The sequence below is a fragment of the Xiphophorus couchianus genome, chromosome 16, assembly GCF_001444195.1.
Source record: "Xiphophorus couchianus chromosome 16, X_couchianus-1.0, whole genome shotgun sequence".
Lineage (NCBI taxonomy): Eukaryota > Metazoa > Chordata > Actinopteri > Cyprinodontiformes > Poeciliidae > Xiphophorus > Xiphophorus couchianus.
In genome coordinates this window covers 7389894-7408319 of record NC_040243.1, presented here as the reverse complement: position 1 = coordinate 7408319, position 18426 = coordinate 7389894, and the positions used below count along the sequence as shown (strand labels likewise).

At 39.5% G+C, this 18426-nt stretch overlaps 3 protein-coding genes across 4 annotated transcripts in view; 1 reads left to right on the top strand and 2 right to left on the bottom strand.

Moving 5' to 3' along the window:
• Positions 1-215: 215 nt before the first annotated feature.
• On the bottom strand, positions 216-7760 carry retreg3 (reticulophagy regulator family member 3). 2 transcript variants are annotated; one of them, XM_028042797.1, is made up of 10 exons: positions 7646-7760; positions 7132-7408; positions 5396-5502; positions 5121-5151; positions 4920-5046; positions 4609-4693; positions 3990-4127; positions 2561-2640; positions 2046-2178; positions 216-1968 (listed from the first exon to the last, which is right to left on the bottom strand). In XM_028042797.1, exons 2-10 carry the CDS (start codon positions 7377-7379, stop codon positions 1427-1429), a joined length of 1491 nt encoding a protein of 496 aa, XP_027898598.1. In that variant the 5' UTR covers positions 7380-7408; positions 7646-7760; the 3' UTR covers positions 216-1426. The 2 variants fall into 2 exon arrangements, with proteins under 2 accessions (XP_027898598.1, XP_027898597.1); XM_028042796.1 differs by having other exon boundaries at positions 7132-7422; positions 7646-7726.
• Positions 7761-8806: 1046 nt separating this feature from the next.
• tubg1 (tubulin, gamma 1) lies at positions 8807-15112 on the top strand. Its single transcript, XM_028042798.1, has 11 exons — positions 8807-9004; positions 9372-9484; positions 10121-10288; positions 10383-10451; positions 11656-11735; positions 11830-11956; positions 12842-12928; positions 13228-13377; positions 13458-13610; positions 13683-13844; positions 14195-15112. The coding sequence occupies exons 1-11, from the start codon at positions 8956-8958 to the stop codon at positions 14390-14392; spliced, it is 1356 nt and encodes a 451-aa protein (XP_027898599.1). The 5' UTR covers positions 8807-8955; the 3' UTR covers positions 14393-15112.
• A 999-nt stretch (positions 15113-16111) lies between these two features.
• plekhh3 (pleckstrin homology, MyTH4 and FERM domain containing H3) overlaps positions 16112-18426 on the bottom strand; it is a 37599-nt gene continuing 35284 nt past the window's right edge. The window contains exon 13 of the mRNA XM_028042789.1: positions 16112-18016. Within this exon, the coding sequence (XP_027898590.1) occupies positions 17843-18016 (174 nt within the window). The 3' untranslated portion in view covers positions 16112-17842. The remainder of the gene's footprint in view (positions 18017-18426) is intronic.

Below are 18426 nucleotides of genomic sequence, written 5' to 3'. Positions count from 1 at the left end.
AAAAAATAAACAAACAAAAAATAGTCACAATATAGAAGGAATTCACATTTTTACTTTAAATTTCAATATTCAAGTCTTAGAAGATTCCATTTCCATAGTGTTTTTTCATTTTAAATTAACAAAACATCAATAAGAATTATACTATGCAGGTATTTTTTACCTCTTCTGTCTTTTTTGGTATTTCATTGTGTCAAAGAACAATCCAAAAGACAAACTTAATTCCAAACAATTTATTCAATGTATTTTCCACTTCAAAATATATCAAAACCAGATACGGAGAAGAAAATACAATACTATGCACATTAACTTAACAGACTATAGAATATTGAGGACTTAACTTTTCATGGAGCAGCTTGACTAAACATTAACACCCAAATCTAACAAGCCAAAGAAATCCATCTCAGCTATCAATCAGTGCATTGTTTTTCCAACTTCAGCCTCATAAAGGACAATCAAGCTGTTTTTTTGTTGTTGTTGTTGTTTCATAGTACTGAAAACCTTTCTAAACAGGATACATTTTTCAGAATAAAAGAACAATTGTTTTTCTATTAAAACAGCATAGAAGATTCAGTAAATCTGAATTTTTCTGGTTTAAAGTGCCATATTTTCGCCAACATAAAGAACAATCAGACAGACCTATACAAAATCACTTTAAACCATTAAAAAAAAAGAGGGAGATCAGCATTTATACAATTTTGATGTAAACATGGTTCCAAATTAAAAAAAGGTTGAGGAAACCAGAGCAGGAAAAGGACAGGAAAATGAAAACAGCTGTATACTTACTCACATAAACAGTGAATAACTTTTGCCTTAGAACAAAATTTTATAACTAAAATAAAATATAACAGCACTTTACTGGCTCAGTTAAGACAGTAATATGGGGTAAAATAAGCCTCCACAACAACAGAAATGCTGAAGTTCCTATAATTATGTCGTGTCAAAAAACTACAATGAAATGCTGTCTCTTGAAAGATGAATAACTACTGTATTGACCTAATAAACTAACATTAAATGCTGTAAAAATGTATGTATTAAACATGGCTCAACTCAAGCAACAGGAATGTTATATTTGGTCCTATGTTAAAAAGCCCTGTTTTTATCGATTCAAAAGTAGAAAAATTTTAATGGGCACTCCTGTAAGTTTTGAGTGTAATTTTTCACTTTGACAATGCTGTTGTATCAAATGTCTCATTGTATTTTTGTTGCTGTATTTCCTATTGCTCAGCCTACAAATAAAACGTTATCACTGATCGGAGTCGAACAGGAAAGAAAAGAAAATTAGGAAAAGGGAAAAAATATGAAATACTTCACAGTGAGAAATGGTTTCCTACCAGAAGCAGGACTGCTGGAACCTAAATTTATCTCACACGCTGGTCAACATTTTAGATTCTGCCTAGCAGGACGAACACACAGCAGCACAAACTCTTCACTGTGGTTTACCAAGCAGGCTTGATAAGAAATTAGACCCCTGACTCTCGCTTCGTTTTGAACTTTCTCCTCCTCCAAATGGATCCATCTGGTTCAGTTCAGACTGATCTAGCATTTCAAAGTCTTCTGCGTCCAAGTCTGTGTCAAATTCAGAGCTGGACTGTTTGCGGTAGCTTTTGTGCTGAACAGCCCTAGGGTGGCCTGGTCTACGCTGGGCGGCAGAAGGCCGAGGCTGCAATGCCCCGGCTAGCGCCGCCTGGATCATGCTGCTGGCAATGACTCCGGCTATCTCCCCACTGAAATCTGAGGCGGGTGGGAGGCCACTGAGGGAAAGTTCTGCATCCTCCTGGTCAGAGTCCAGATGTGCGTCCACATCTAGCACCGAGGCGCGGTGACTCGCCAAGCCAGACAGGCCTAGGCTAGGTAGCCCGATGCTTGTGTCGTCGTCGTCGTCCATCAAAGTGGCGTCAGGGTTTATGGACGGGAAGTCTGGGAGGTCTTGAGCAAAAGACTCCTCGGCATCACTGTGTCTGTCCAGATCTAACACAAAAAAAAAAGAAATTTAGAGGAGAGAAGGCAGAAGACAGGGAAGATATAATGAAGATAGCTAAGCGTACCTTCAGAGCCCTCTGTGAGTGGAGTCTGACCCCGTGACAGATTAAAGGTTCCATTGTCAGTGTAGGACACTTCAGCGTCAGAGTGCTCCGAATCAGTCAGTGCAAGTTCTTTAGCGGCAACCTCATCATCAAACTGGAGGAGAGAGGCAAAGAAGATGCTTTAATGCAATCAAGCAAAACATTTTAAATCAACTAATTCACTTTCAGTCTCTGCTTGTTGTAGATCTCAAACCTTTTCAAAAATCAAAAAGCAAACTCATGAAACTATTTGCAAGTTTTTTTTCTTTGATGCTCCTGACCTCAACAGGAAGTGGCTCTGGTACGCTACTGTATTCATCACAGTTGAAATAGATGAAGTAGCAGGTACAAAAACAAATGTTTTTCTGTATACTTTCTCACTAGCTTTGATGTAAACAAAGTGACTTGAGCAGGTGCAAAGCATTTGTTACTACTCACAGGTAAGTCATTCTAGTTTAACAGTATTACAGAGGAGGTTGAAGGGTTAACAGGCTTACTTTTGGGCAAAACGCCGCCAACTCTTCCTCACTGTCACTCGCTTCATCGGAGGCTGCACCACGTATAGACCTTCGCAGGACTGCAAAGGACAACAGACAGATAGTAACTAACTATTTCCGCTAAATTTATCCTCTGGTCACCACAGTTTGTAAAAAAATCTTTAAAACAGTGAGAAAACAGTAAGAAAATTTTTATTTACGTTGTGAATTAGATGAAGTAACATCTGAAAGAAACAGACCATCTCAGTGGCTTGTAAATATCACCATACCACTGGAAGCTTTTCCCTATTTTGTCAATTTATAACCACAAATTTCAACATATTTTATTGGATTTATAGTCTGTGGCACAGTCAAATGTAGTGGAGATTCCCCATATTTTGCCAAAAGACTTGTGTTACTTGCCTTTACATAAACATTCATGGCACCATATTTTCATTAAAAAGGTTTTAACTTGTCATTGGCTCACCCTTTGCAGCTTTAGCATTGTTCTTGGGTATTTTTAAGACCAGACACTAATGTTGGGAGAGAGGCTTTGGCTCAGAGTCTCCTCTCTGTATACTCCAAAAGGTATTCTATTGGATATAGGTCAGGGCTCTGTGGAGTCAAATTGCTCTATACCAAGCTTGCTTAAGCCCTCATGAACATTGCTTCAAGAATTGACAGAGTCATGAAATTGTCCAACCTTTCTTGGTTTACCGAAGCATTAAGAGTTAATTTCACAGGAACAAAGATGCCAAGCCCAACTTTTGAAACCGCTCTATACAATCCATGCTTTGTTTCTGCACCAAACTTTACACGGCTATGCAAAGCAGTTAGGCAAGTTTTGTTCTCCTGGCAACTGCCAAACACAGACTGATACATTGTCTTGTAAGCACACCTACAGTTACACCTACAATTATTATTATTATATATAATTATTCATACACCTGGCATTTAAGTTAAAATTTATATATTGACACTTAAGTAACATGTTTAGACAGGACATCATTTTACATTTTGAAGCAGTCCAGCCACAGTAATGACTTGAATCTGATTGAGAAGCATTAGAGGAAATTACAGATGAGGGTGATGGCAACGAGGTCTTCCTATCTCAAAGACTTGGAGATCATCAACATGAAAAATGCATGTCTGAAGTTATAAGAAGAGCTTGGTTGTTTTGATGTTATTCAGTTATTCAGGTGAATGCTGTGATTTATAAGTTCTGCCCCTTTTATCCCACAATCCCAGCTGCATTCTCTGAAGGCACACAGCCTCTGATCTCAGTGAATTGACTTGTGCTTGATCTAGAATAAGTGCAGGTGGGTTTACTTTAGTGTGCTTATTGTTGAAATATGATATGAGAGAAGTTTTTTATTCATTTTTATGTATTTAGAGTTACATTTGTAGGCAAAAAATTAATAAATGGCTGGAAAATTTAGATACAACTTACACTGATTATCAATGGGCTTTGACATCATATGTCCACGAACACTGAAGTCCAGTCGCTGCAGGTATGGCTCCAGCTTGACATACACACACTGAAAAACCCGGTGATAGGCAGCCAATGGGGTCAGGAGAGTTGCCAACACTACAGCAGGAGGGAAAAGATCACCAGTCATTACAGGAGGGAATATTTCTGTTAGGTCCACGTGACAGGGGAAAAAATGTTCTCCTCAGAATTTAAATTTAGATTGGAACAGATCTGCTTTGCTGACAATCACATGCCCATTAGTCTGCGTAAAGCAACAAACTGCTGTAGATGAAAGGTGTGAAGATGCAGCAAACAAGCTGCCGTAGATTGCTCCACCCTGCTGAGCTGTGCAGCCTTCAGTACCTGAAGGTTAGCAGATTAGCCCACTCTTTGTCTGACCTCCTTAGCTCCCGTCTTGTATGTCTCGTCCCAGCTTTAATCACCTCACTGAGTGGACCCTGGAACCACGGCCCCACAGATCTGATTTCATTACCCATGCATTTTTAATCACACTGGTCAGGCTACGATTCCCAGCCAACACGACCTTATAATAGCATGCCATTTTATAGTCAGAACTAGGTAAATTGCTGAGACTTACATGCAGAGTAGGAGAGCACTAATCCAGGAATGTAGTATCCAATCATAGCCAAACAGAAGAAAACTCCACAGATCAGGATGCAGAACTGTCACAGAAAAACCAGACACATATGGCTAAAGGTCAGAGGTCCTGCAAAACATTGACCTATTGAGCATTTATCAAGAGCTTAAAGAGACTGGGGGAAGTTAATATTTTGCAGACTCATGTTAAGATAATTAATCCAAATATAGGTATTTCAGATGGCTTTTAAAAGGGGCATATTCAGGAGGTAACACATGTATTCATCAACTTATTTCAGGTGTTATCCTCACATTGCCAGGGTTTTGTCGTTTATATTGCGCCATAGTGGATGTGAAAACCGATGCGCTGACCCAGGCCTCTGCTAAGTGGTGGCACAGTTCAGGCACACTGAGGACGCCGGGCTGCACCAGTCCCCAGCTGGAGAAACAAACAATGCTTTGAAATGAGAAATACTGTAGTAATAACTTATGTAAAAGAGGATTAAAACAAACCTCTCATTTTCTGATTCTTCCAATTTTCTGACTGTGGAGAGAAAAAGAAAAATCATTCTTACACAACAAACAGTCTTACACAGTTAATATCAATATAATCTGAGAATACAATCGATACAATATATTGTGACTGAAAATTTTGTGTAATCTCTATACAAATAAAGTTAAAATGATTACTGCAAATAATTAATTCCACACATATCTGGTATAAGTCTATTTCATAGTCTGTTCAAATTATGCAAAAATATCTTCCACACTAAAGCAAAACCCAGCACCTCTAATTTTTGGCCAGATCTTATTCCTCCAGGTATCGGCAAACACAAGGACAGCCAGGCCAATAGCCAGCAGGAACAGCAACCGCAGTGACGTCAGAGCAAAGAACCTGGAGGGAAAAGCAGACACAAAATTCATCATCAGAGAAGCCTGAATGGAGAAGATTAGCTCACTTTGTGCACAATTCACTGGACCACAAATCCCTTATGAAGCCCCCTTCTCAGACTTTGACTCAGAAGAATGAAAGAATAAAAATATATCTTTTCCCCAAACAAAATGGAAAAACACTGTATAATCAGAATACTATCTTTTAAGAGTCGTAAGAGCTCACCTGACCAGAGAAGGACTGGGCACCATTTTTTTCCTAATGACAATCCTCCATGTCCTAGTTTCAAAGAACCTCTAGAACATATACGGTCGATAGGTTTTGGTGTTGCCTTAAATTGAGCACATTTGTAAATATCTGTGATGCTAAAATGTTCCACAGCAACAGCCCTCTTAATTAAACAGTTTTTAGTATTTACCCTTTTCGGCAGTGTAATAAAACATCGCTATTCACCGGAAGTAATAGTAGTCATAGTGCTATATATTTTAAGAAAATATATTCTTAAATATATTTAAGAATATATGAGTGCTATATATTTTAAGAAAATTGGATACATTCTAAATGATTATTTGCATACGGGTGAATTGACTCTGATTATTATAACAATTTGCAGTTACCAGTGAATGAAAATTGGTGTCTTTTGAATCAGTTTTCCCCCAAGTGTATTTATTATCAGAATCTGAGAACCCTTTATCTGAAATTGCCGTTCTGATGTTATTTCTGTGACTGTTTTAGCTTTAAACTAAGGGAAAGTGGTAGACTTGTTGATCTGAGGTACCGTATTAATTCTGTATTTGCAGTGCATCAATTTCAATTCTGATTTTTAACTTGAACATATTCAATCAATAAAAAGCTGCAGACTGTGGATTTAAATTGCAATTCCAACAAGAACACACAGTTTTCTCCCCCCACAACTTATTTACACTGCCGGGGCTCACAGTAATTAATCTAAGCCTCTCAATGACGGTTTAATTTAAGAACTCAAAAATGTGTTGATCCAAACAGAGCTGCAGGGTTTTGCCAACCTGAAGATTACCTTGAAGAATGTGCTGACTGCTGGGATTTAAGTGGAAATACAAGCATGATCAACAAATTAACAGTAAGTAAGAGTCACTGAGATAGACTGAAGCTGCAATGCACTACTGGGGTTTGTGCTGAAGCAATAGTTAAACAGAACAGAAAGGCCTTGAAACTGTGAATGATCTAATCAAATAAAGTCTGAATGGCTGAGCTTGAACAGCACTGTGGCCAGTCATGCTTTCTTTGCATGTAACACTGCAGCGAGTTTTATAATTCAAGTATTATCAAGGTCATCACATCTTCTGAGTTATTCACAGGAAAATACCGTAGTTATATGCTCTTCAAATTTAAAGCCAGAAATTAGTAGGTTTCTGATTTTAAGTTATAAAAAGTGTACCTAAAAATGTTAAGATCATCTTTATGACCAAAGTTGTGGTGACCATAAATAGGAGCGGTACTCTGCCACATGCTCGAAATGACAGGTGAAACACTTTCACCGCCTGTTTGCAGGCAGATTATCATGTCAGGAAATGAGTCTCTGCAAAACTATCACACACACACCAATGTGGAAGGATACACTCGTGCATATTTTCATATGAGATGGAAACCTACCAGAATACAATGTTGACAACAATGTAAAGGAGGACACTGTGAAAGGGTCTTTCCCACACTAGAACAGACTGAAGGTAGGTCAAAACGGGTTCGTAGGGTCCCAGCTTGGGCAGAAGAGCCACTCTGACAGCCCGCACAAGACCGTCTCTCTCACTGGAGCACGACCGACTCCGCAGGCAGACACTAGACCCTTGCTCGGAGGAACAATGCCCCATGGGGGAATCTTCTGTAGCCCCAGTGTGCGCCATCTTAGAGTCTGCCGTTGACAAAAACCAGCCTGAAAAATAAAGACTAAATAAAGGAAAGTGGAAAAAGGTAAACTGCTTGATGAAGCACTACAGTGCCACGGAGCCTAGTTCGCTCATAACACTGACGCTAACGGTTAGGGCTAACAGCAAGAGAGGCCACCTGAAATATCGTACTCACTGTTTAGAATTAGACATCTTCTTATATTAAAAGTAATCATTACATAAAAAGCCAAATTTGAAACATTGTATAAGACGCTGACACTTACTATTTAGTCATTTTCCCCCAGAAATGTAGCACTTCTCTTCAAAAATAGTCAATATGGCGTGTCTTGTTTTTCCGACTGCACAGCGGACCAATCAGAATCCACAGAAACAACTGCGTCATGGTGCGTTCAGGTAAAATTGGATTATATTGTTTACGATGCCTTTCAGACAACTGAAGTTGTTGAAAAGGAACACAAGTTATATGAAGCATTACAATTTTTCTTTACATTGTTTACACGTCAACTGACAATTATATTAAAATTTAATGTTCACTTTCAAAATAATAATTGTTAGTTCAATTCAAAACTGAATTGAATTATCTTTTTAAAATTGTTAATTCAATTCATTCTTGACGTGAATTTAATTAATTAAAGAAATCAGCCTTGGTCTTGTTTTTTGTGGTATATGTGGATAAGATTTTCAAAGGGCTCCTTTTTGGAGCTTAAAATAAGTCACAATTGTTTACGATGGTCAAAATGTTTAAGTATATTAAAGTATTATCGTTGTTCAATTTTCCATACATTTACCAAACGCTTACGGTCTCCATGTTCAGCATGACTGATGGTAGGTATCATGTACATGGACAGAGGGTAAAGTAAGAATTATACTTAAAAAAAAAGAATTAATTTCTTTATTTTCGGAAAAACAATGTGAGTGGGAGTGATATTAAAAAGAAGGAACGCCTAACAAGTGTCCAAAAATAAACTCTAACACTACTTCCGGTGGGCACCTATTAAGAAAATCTACTTTTCTGCTGAGCTCTTGCCACCTGCGGCACCTGCCACTTTATTTAACAATAAATACATAATTTACAGTCTAAATTTACAGTCTCCATTGTTTTTTTTTCGGGAGATTTATTTGCCAGCAAAAAAAGGGGGGAACACGCAAGTAAACTCAGAGGCTTGCCTGCAACGTCATACTCAAAGGTCCGCATCATTTAAATGTTGGCGCACCGAAATGTTGGTGGCAAAAAATTAAATAAAAAGAATGCTTCTATCTCGGTTTGGTTAGGTGCATTATTTACCAAGAAGTAATCATCAAATGACTGTTTATATTTTCTATATTTGCTTGAGATTTCACTGTCAACAATAATGATTAAAAGATTTCGAGTAATCTCAATCGTCTGCACTTGCCTCGAGGTCACGCCATTTCCCCTGTTGAACGGGAAAGGAGCGGACCCACTGCCAAGCGGGAAGGGGCGGGCTGTTGATGGCGATTCAGTGTCGAAGCTGAGAGAATTGCAGAGTCGTTATTGTAAATTTAGCTAGCCTGTCTGCTGGCTAGCTAAAGAAGGAGCAACTGAAGATTGAACATGCCCCGGGAAATTATAACCCTTCAGCTAGGACAGTGTGGAAATCAAAGTATGTAACGGAAAATAATAGCTAACTTGCTTCATCAACGCAAACTGTATTGTAGTCTATCACAGGCAAATTTTCTACCTTTTTCGTTTGCTCGTCAAAACGAAAAAATGTTTGTGCAGTATTCTAAATATTAAAGGAAACTGAAGCTAAATGTGAAGAAACTTTTGTGAAAATGTCGGTGTATCTAACGTTATTGCAGCATAGCTTAACGGCTAACGGATACTCAACTGAGATGAGTTAACGTTAGCTGCGCATGCTAAATAGATATCGGCTTATGTTTTTTTTTTCTACTTGTAATGATCTATTAAATGTATTTAACACTATTTAATGCAAGACATTTATCCATGTTTTTTGTTGTATTTTGTAGTCGGCTTCGAGTTTTGGAAGCAGCTGTGTGCAGAGCATGGCATCAGTCCAGAGGGTATCGTGGAGGAGTTTGCAACTGAAGGGACGGACAGGAAGGACGTGTTCTTCTACCAGGTAACTACACCATTAATAAAACTTATTTCGGTGACTCTGTTTTAAATGTGAAACTCGTTTAAAACATATTATATGTTGTATATTTCTGGTATGTTTCTGCCGAGAAATGTTAGTATGCATTCACATTGATACAAGAGATGTTTTTTTTCCATCGAAGGTAGCTATAGATGATATTGTAGACTTTCCTTTTTTTCACTGCTATATTTGGGCTTGGTTAGATAATTGGGGCTATGGCTAAGATTTACATTGCTCCTGTTCATAAGTAAAAGTAATTTAATTTGTCGATATTAGGAATGTCCTTAAGTAAAACAATGTTGCTGCGACACGTCAAGTAGTAATGATACTTTTCCTATTGTTCTAGTCATCTCTTTCACTCCATTCATTCACACGTTTATTGATTTGTAGCTATGCAAGTACTGATTGAACATGACAAGTTCTCTTGATGTTTTAATTATGTGTTGAGAATATGTATGCCCTGTTCAACTTGGTTATATTTATGGCCCTCAAAAGCACCACCACTATTTTCCAGTAGGTGGCATACGTGTCATATAAAAAAGTAGAACCCAGCAGTGCTGTCAAGGACAACGACTGTGTTGCATCTCTGAACTAATCCTGGTTGTTAATCAAACTCCTCAGGCTGATGACGAGCACTACATCCCCCGTGCTGTCCTCCTGGATCTGGAGCCTCGTGTGATCCATTCAATTCTCAACTCCCCGTATGCAAACCTGTATAATCCAGAGAACATCTACCTGTCTGAGCATGGTGGAGGTGCTGGGAACAACTGGGCCAGTGGATACTCACAGGTCAGTTTTGTTTAGAAATCATATCTATTTAAGCTAATTTCATTAATCCAGTTTAAATTAAATAATTTTTCACTTGAAATCTTTTTTTTCCCAGGGCAAAAAAATCCAAGAAGACATCTTTGATATTATTGACCGAGAGGCAGACGGTAGTGACAGCCTGGAGGCAAGTCCAACACGTGTAACTTAGTGTCTTTGAGGTTGGGGTCACTCTGACTGACTGTGGTTGCATGGAAACTTAAGCTCTGATTTTAAGCATAAAGGCATATCTTTGTGTGGCGGTGCCACAACTGTATAGTCTGCTGGCTAATTCAGACCATTCAAGAGCAGTGAGGCTGAGCTCAGACATTAAGAAAACTGTCGGTTACATGTTTTACAGTTAATGTGATGGATTAATTTAGTCTTAACATGTAAGAATAGCAACATGTAATGGATGGATGGATGTAAGAATAGCAACAGTTTAGACTAAGTAAGCTGTTGTGATTTGTGGGATGTTTTTATGTGGTCATTTTGTTGTCTCTGTAATCACTTTGAGTTTATTTGTGGTCATTTTCTGTCTCTCTGCTCTTGTTTATCCACATTTGGCCCATTTTTCTCTTTTGTTGTTGTTTTGTAGCTTTACAAACATTTTTTGTAGTGGTGTACATAGCCCCTGACTCTTTTCATTATAATTTTGATCATTTTAAGAGTGTTTCCTGTCTAAATTATTGTCATTGACTCAGCCTTTCTGTTGGGAATAGTGACATGGTCTACCTGACATTACTCAGGCAGATTGCTGCGCCTCAGCAGTCTGCCTGACGTAAATGACTTAATGGAAACAGCATCCTAAAATAGTGCTAGAGCCTGTCCTCTTAAAACCAGCTAAATCCCAGCCATCCCACTCTATTATTCTTAGCATCTTTATTTTTTTGTGAACCCAATTCAGCTTCCAGCCTCTCGTAAAATAACACTCGCATTTCCCCTCAGAGGTCTGCAATTTCTGTAACTCCTTTCCCATTATGAGCCCACATTATTATTTAGTGTGCGCACTCATGTGTGCACTGGGTAGGAAGGTGGGCCGAGCTGCTGTTGGCATGTGTGTGTTAGCAGGGTGTGGTGTGCAGTGTGTTTGGTGATAATAGTTGGGGCGAATGTTGAAGGCAGGTATTACAGGCCTGACTTGAGGAGGTTGTAGGAGGGGGGTGAGGAGGAAGCCCATTTGCGAGGTGGGGCTCTGCTACCATTTATATAACTGCCTAGGAAGCGAGGCGTTTGCTCACCCACACACTTTTCTGTTCTGCACCACTGGAGTCAACTGTAGGTTTTTACACGCATGTGGTGCATGCTGCAGCTCGAGGGTGCTGGTAATGAGTAACGCTTTGTCTCTGCAGGGATTTGTCCTCTGTCACTCGATTGCCGGGGGAACCGGGTCGGGACTGGGTTCGTACCTGCTGGAAAGACTCAACGACAGGTCCACAAACACTCCTCCAACTTACTTGCTGCTACTTACTTTAGATTTGGCTTGGGATCTGGTGTGTGTAAATAAAATATTTCCTGCTCCACAGGTACCCAAAGAAGCTGGTACAGACCTACTCTGTTTTCCCAAACCAGGATGAGATGAGTGACGTGGTTGTTCAGCCGTACAACTCGCTGCTCACACTGAAGAGGCTCACCCAGAACGCAGACTGCGTGGTGAGCAGCGCTCGAGTGGGAATGCCGATTATTATCCCTTTCTTTCAAGATAAAATGTGCACACAAAGCATTTCTTTCGTGGAAAGTTGTTTATTGTTTTGATTATTTCACTGTTACACTCTTGAACAGTTTCTCCTGTTGGCTGGGATCCAAAATGAAGAAAGTATTTTTAATAAGTTAAAGATGAAACTGCTCTTAGTTAATTTTATGCAATGTTTTTTTAGAATCTGCAAAATGTTGAACTTCAAATTTACAAAAGAGTTGCATATTGAAAACTAATTTTAAAAAATGACAGAAATTAATAGTGTTCATACGAGTCACACACCTTCAGCTTTCATAACCAATCGTTAATTATTGGCCAACTTAACTTTTGAATAAAGCAAACATTCTCTCAATCTTTCCATTAGCACTACAGCTGTCTCTCTTTTAATCTTCGCAGTTCCTTTATGTAAAATAATCTGGGACTTTTCTAATTTCTTGTGCAGCAAACTAATAAACAGATTACATAGAAGTATTCAGGTCTTGCAAATGCAACTTATTAAATTTGACTTCTAAATATCTGATTGTATTAAGACACAGACGCACTAGCAGTCTAATGGCATTTCCTCTTTAATGCCTGCTTCCTCCAGGGCCTTGCATAAGAACCTAATGTTGATGAAATTAGCCTGAGAGTTAATAGAATCTAGCCCTAGAATTGGTCTCCCTGTTGCGACCGTACAATTTATTGCATGTCTTCTACTTTCCTAACAATGACACACTGTGCGGCTGCTTCTTCTCTGATTACTGCAGTACCTTCTCACTCCTAAATGCATAGCAGTATATTGACTTGTGTCTTGACTTGCTTTGTCTCTATTTGCTTTCTAATTGCTCCGTCTTGTCCATCAGGTTGTTCTGGATAACACTGCTCTGAATCGCATTGCCACAGACAGGCTGCACATCCAGAACCCCTCCTTCTCCCAGATTAATCAGCTGGTGAGTAAGATGTCAGTTTCATTTGAGGTTCAGCTAATTGTCTCCAAGGGTGTTTTTGATCATCACAAAACATACAGAAACACGGCGCACTTGAAGAGACACTTGACACTCACTAAGAATTCACAAACATGTTTGGTTGGTTAGTTGTACACTAAATCTAATTGCAGCTTTCTTGGAACTGTCCCTGGCTTCATGGCAGGGTATGTTGCCTGACTGGAAAACGTTTTTGTTTTATTTTTCTTAGGATAGATAATTAATTTTTTGTCAAAGCTTTGCATTGAGATGTCTTAACATTTTAGGTTTCTACAATCATGTCTGCGAGCACAACTACGCTACGCTACCCTGGCTACATGAACAATGACCTGATTGGTCTGATCGCTTCACTCATTCCCACTCCCCGTCTCCACTTCCTCATGACGGGTTACACACCACTGACCACTGACCAGTCGGTAAGTAGCTGATATTTTACTAGATGAAATAGACTACATGAGACGTTAGGATTGAAAGCACTAACGAAGCCACGTCTCAGGTTGCTAGTGTGAGGAAGACGACGGTGCTGGATGTGATGAGGAGACTGTTGCAACCCAAGAATGTGATGGTGTCCACTGGAAGAGAGAGACAGCCCAGTCACTGCTACATTGCTATCCTCAATATCATCCAGGGAGAAGTTGACCCCACGCAGGTAGGGGAGCTGAAAACGAAAAAGTGTTATCATTTGTTGCATTAAAAAAACAAACAAATATTGTTCCTTTAGGTGCATAAAAGCCTCCAAAGGATCCGGGAGCGCAAACTTGCCAACTTCATTCCCTGGGGTCCGGCCAGCATCCAGGTGGCCTTGTCCAGGAGGTCCCCATACCTGGCCTCGGCTCACAGAGTGAGCGGCCTGATGATGGCCAACCACACCAGCATCTCTTCTGTAAGCACTCAGCACAGATTTACTGTTCCCTAGTACGTAATGATGTAAAGATATTTGGGAATTCTCATAAGCATCTGTCTGTTTTAAATGTTTGACTGTTTTTTTTCATCACACTGGTTTAAAAACTGTTAAGCTAAAAAAAAACAAATTTCTGTAACCATCTGATTTATTTAATCTAAGTTGCAACAACCACTACTTTTTACTTCATTAATAAGCCAAGGAAGTCTGCATCAGATTTTCTTTGTCTTTAAAGAAGAGAATCAAAACAAAGATTTTAAAGAAATCTGATAAGGAACTTGAATCCTTCCTGGTTTTGATTATAGTTTTGCCCTCATTCTTTGCTGTTCTAGCTCTTCGAGCGAACGTGCAAGCAGTATGACAAACTGCGAAAGCGCGAGGCCTTCCTGGAACAGTTCCGCAAAGAGGACATATTCAAGGACAACTTTGATGAGCTGGACAACTCTCGTGAGGTTGTCCAGCAGCTGGTGGACGAGTACACAGCAGCGACACGACCCGACTATATCTCCTGGGGCACACAAGAGCAGTGACCATTGTTCTGAATTTCTGCACCATAACTGGCTACAGCTGCTGTTCTGACAATTATTTATTAGCAGGTTATAGCATGTAATTATAGGTTAAGAGGCAGTGATTAATGTTAAGAACTTATTAACCAAAGTGTTTTCTGGATTGTTATGTTTTGGAGATTCCTAATCTTAGTTGATATAAAAGTTTTTCTCCTAATGAATAGTTAATTTCAAGTTATATTGCAAGTAATTACAGAAAGCATCAATTACTGTTGTCTCTAAAACATTAGCTTCCTGTACTGCACCTGTATTTTGCCAATGTTAAACAACCTGTTGCCTTGTTTTTCTCTATTTTTATACAGTTCAGTAGTTTTTTGCTTTTTTATCATTTCTAGAAGCGCCCACTACCTATAGGCTGCATAAGAGTGATGGTTAATGTAAGTTTCGCCATACCTCATCTTTCTTACTTCCACAGTGAATTGTACCATCCGTCTGCTGCTGGTTCACAATGCTCAAGTTATCACTGTTCATGACAAACAAGAATGTGGAGCTGTTCTGACTAGTGTTAAAATAACTTCAATTTAAACAGCTTTTGTCTTTTAAAGTAACAGTTTAACAAGCGTAAAGCCTCTAACTTGTCTGTAAATATGCTTCAAAGAATAGCTTGTTCTCTGAGTATTAAATGTATTGTTCCTTATTGCTTTTTGTTGGACCTATAAGATTAATAAACTTTCTATTACTGTACTTTTCTACCTTCTAAAGGCACTATTAGCTGTATGGAAATATTACTCTTCCTGTTGTCATCTGCAAAGTGATGTAACATTATTTCTCCTCTCACCTGGAGCACAGTGTACCAGCGCCTGCTCATGTAATTCAGCCAAGGATCATTAACTGCGTGGAACGCAGTGGCACTTAGCAATGCTTGCTTTAGCTGGTATTTTTTTCACACTGAACTTTTTAGGAAGAAACTTTAAGATGTACTGCTGGGGTCAGACGGCAGCATTTATCTACAAAACATAGCTTATTAGAAAAGTGTTAAAGGGGAATATTGTGTACTTTCCAGGCACAAAGTGCCATTTTATAGTACCATCAAGAAACTGTTATGTTCAGTTATAAAATTCTGCATATTTCAAGCATAACTTAAATTTGAAATTTGCCTTTCTGTAATTTTAAAACGCAGAATTCAATAGATGCAAACTCGTGGCTGTGGCACAATCAAGTAACTTATCGTCAGTTATGAAAATGCTGCATATGTCAAACATAACTTAAAAGAAATTTGACTTAGCAATTTGAAGCCCTGAAATTGGCCTCTGTCTCTTTCAGAAGCTCTTAGTCTTGCTCTGTTTTGTTTACAACCATTCTTGACGGAAAGGTAGATTGTATGATAGGCTCAGCAAACTTACAGTTCCACCAAGTGTTTGCCAATTGCTGCTGCCGCTAGTCTGAAGGAGCTGAGGTGGGAAGACATGGGGGAAGTTGGAAGACTGCAGCTCCAAGGAAGAGCTTTGTGGAAATAGGCAGCCCTTTGTAAGAATAATTGTTAAGGCAACCTCCAATAACTACCATAGGAGAGTCAATATTTCCTCAAACATTCAAGAAATCAAAGAAACATTACTAGTATGACTTTGATGAGGGAATGATGTTCTAACCATATAAAGCTCAAAGCTGATTTTACATAACATTTTCAAACATTTTACACATATTCCTCCCCAACCTCCTTTCAGGAAATGAAGCACCACTGACAATAAGGGTATTTATTTTTATTAATTACAGTATTTATAGTTTTTATTGCACTCCCAAGTTAGTTAAAAATAGTGCAATTAAATATACACATTACATAAAAAAGGTACCATGCAGCTTACAGACAAGCTTAATACTAAGCAAGAACATCTGCAGTTTTTTTTTTTTTCCTTTACAAATATCTAGCTAAGAGCTGCCTGCAGCTGCAGTGGAAAAAGCTAAAGACCTGCTTTTGAACCAAGGGTAGGGCAATGACTTGTCAAGGCCTTTCGTGGTGTAGACACAAAAGTGTTCAAACTGGTTACATTTCTAGTGTAGCAGACATGAATTTAGGATTATCCTTACAAAAAAAATACAACAGGCTCTTGGATATTCATCTTGGAAGACAAACATATCTAAAGATGATTAGGGATTCTGTCTGTTTGTTGGATTTTTCTTCTAAAAGCTTATAAAAAATATTAGTCTTTGGTCCAAGTTTGGCTTTTCAAGGAAAACTAAAAGAAAAACAGGCGCTAGAAAGAATTAACAGCAGAACCAAACAGACCTATGGTCCTGGTCACTTACAGAAAACTTAATGTAAAGATAAGTCTGGATCTACATTTAAGACAAGTTAAAAAAAATCTGCATAAATAATACAAAAGCATCCACTTGAGAAAAGTCTTTTCTTGAATGCCAGGCGACACATGGGGCACTGCATGGTAACGGTTGGCATGGTAAAAGCTTTGTGGTGTTCCTTCGTTTAAATAAACAAAGAAGCACCTGTTATCTTCAGCAGAAAAGTCCTGCACTGGGTCAGGTGTTAGGTGTTCTCCAAGTTTCATGTCCAGGACCACAGCCAAGACAAGCAGCTCAACAAAGGGAGGAAATCAGTGCATTTGGTGGCAATTTGCTAAAAACAGCTCGAAAAATCCTTTGATTTCTTTATAAACCTGAATGCATCATGAATGAAATGTTTTTTTTGTGTGATCAGATTGACACCCTGGCAGGAGGCTGTGCAGTTACTGCTGCCAGAGTGACTCAGCCGCAGAGCTCCAACATCTGCTTCCAGTTCCAAGTTCACATGACCTCTCTGCATCAACAGTTCCAGGTAATAGAAGCCCAGCCGGGATCTTATGAAAACTGACTGATGAAGAGCAGGGGGGAGTCAGGCTGTGTGTGTGTGTGTCACTGAACATTCTCAATACTTTTCCAGCAGTGCACGAGGGACGTCTGCCTTCTAGGAAAGGCAAATCCAATATGGCACCCACAGAGCAAGAGAGCGAGAGGAGAGGGTAGTGTTTTCGCTCTGAGCTGGGGCTTTATGAGGGTAGCTCTACGGCTTATGATCGCCGCAAGTCTTAATGTTTGCGGTGGTAGTAAGACTCACGCCAACATCTCGTCGAGGAGGGTGCGGTGCAGTTGGGGTTGGGTTTATTGCCGTTTAGAGTAGTAAAGATGGATGCATGGTGGGAAGAGGGGGTGGGAGGTGCAACACTTCATCAGTAACGGCACTGGTTTTTGTGCATTTCCAAGCCTTCCTTGCACCATATCTCAAGCTTTTCATTCTAAGAGCAGCTTCTTTAGCTGGAAGTCTCGAGGAAAGTTTGTTTTTATAGATGGGGATGGAAAACAGCCCTCTCTTTGTATTGGCTGCAGCACCATTCCCAGCGGAGGAGGCCGAGGATCTTCAGGACTGGGCCTGAACCTCCCCATGGGAAGGAGGATGGTGTGAAGGGGTGTGGGTAAGAGTTCCTCTTAGACGGGGTGAGAGGGCAGCTCCAGAAGTGTGGGGGTCGGTGTCGGGGCCAGGTGACGGAGGCCCACGTCTGTGCTTTCAGTAAAGGTTATGGTGTCTGCATCCTCTCCTTTACCTCGCTGGCGATGGATGGCACTGAAATAGGCGTTCATGAGCTGCATGATCTCAGTCAGCTGTGGTGAAAAGAGAAGAGAGAAGCAGAGACATAGAGAGGTCAAACTGGTGGCAGTCTCAGTGTCTGGCACTGTCACAGGAGGGTGGAGACAGATTATGTCATCTAACTGATTGAAAAATGACCAGAAGCAGATGATGCAGATATTTAGCAATTATTGAGGACATGCAGTGCACACCCCTTTATAGAAACATTGTGCAAATATATCATTAGTTTGACCAAGAGCTTTGCAAAAGTACTCATAACCCTTGAATTTGTCTTCGTCTTGCCAATTTACAATCACACCCTTCAATGTGTTTTATTAAGACATTTATGTTAGATAACCACAAAGTAGTGCATAGTTATGAAGTAAAATAAAAGTAGCTATTTTGAGTTTTTCTTTCCAAATAAAAATCTGAAGTGTGGCATGTA

What these genes read in the sequence shown, in the direction of transcription:
- retreg3 (XM_028042796.1), bottom strand. An exon ending in AACGACAAAACCCTGGCAAT is followed by an intron (nt 4,694 to 4,919) that starts GTGAGGATAACA and finishes TTTCTGTGACAG; the next exon opens with TTCTGCATCCTGATCTGTGG. An exon ending in AAAGCCCATTGATAATCAGT is followed by an intron (nt 2,641 to 3,989) that starts GTAAGTTGTATC and finishes TGTCCTTTGCAG; the next exon opens with TCCTGCGAAGGTCTATACGT.
- tubg1 (XM_028042798.1), top strand. Translation starts at nt 8,956, where the DNA reads ATGCCCCGGGAAATTATAACCCTTCAGCTAGGACAGTGTGGAAATCAA. An exon ending in ACGGTAGTGACAGCCTGGAG is followed by an intron (nt 10,452 to 11,655) that starts GCAAGTCCAACA and finishes TTGTCTCTGCAG; the next exon opens with GGATTTGTCCTCTGTCACTC. An exon ending in GAGAAGTTGACCCCACGCAG is followed by an intron (nt 13,611 to 13,682) that starts GTAGGGGAGCTG and finishes TTGTTCCTTTAG; the next exon opens with GTGCATAAAAGCCTCCAAAG.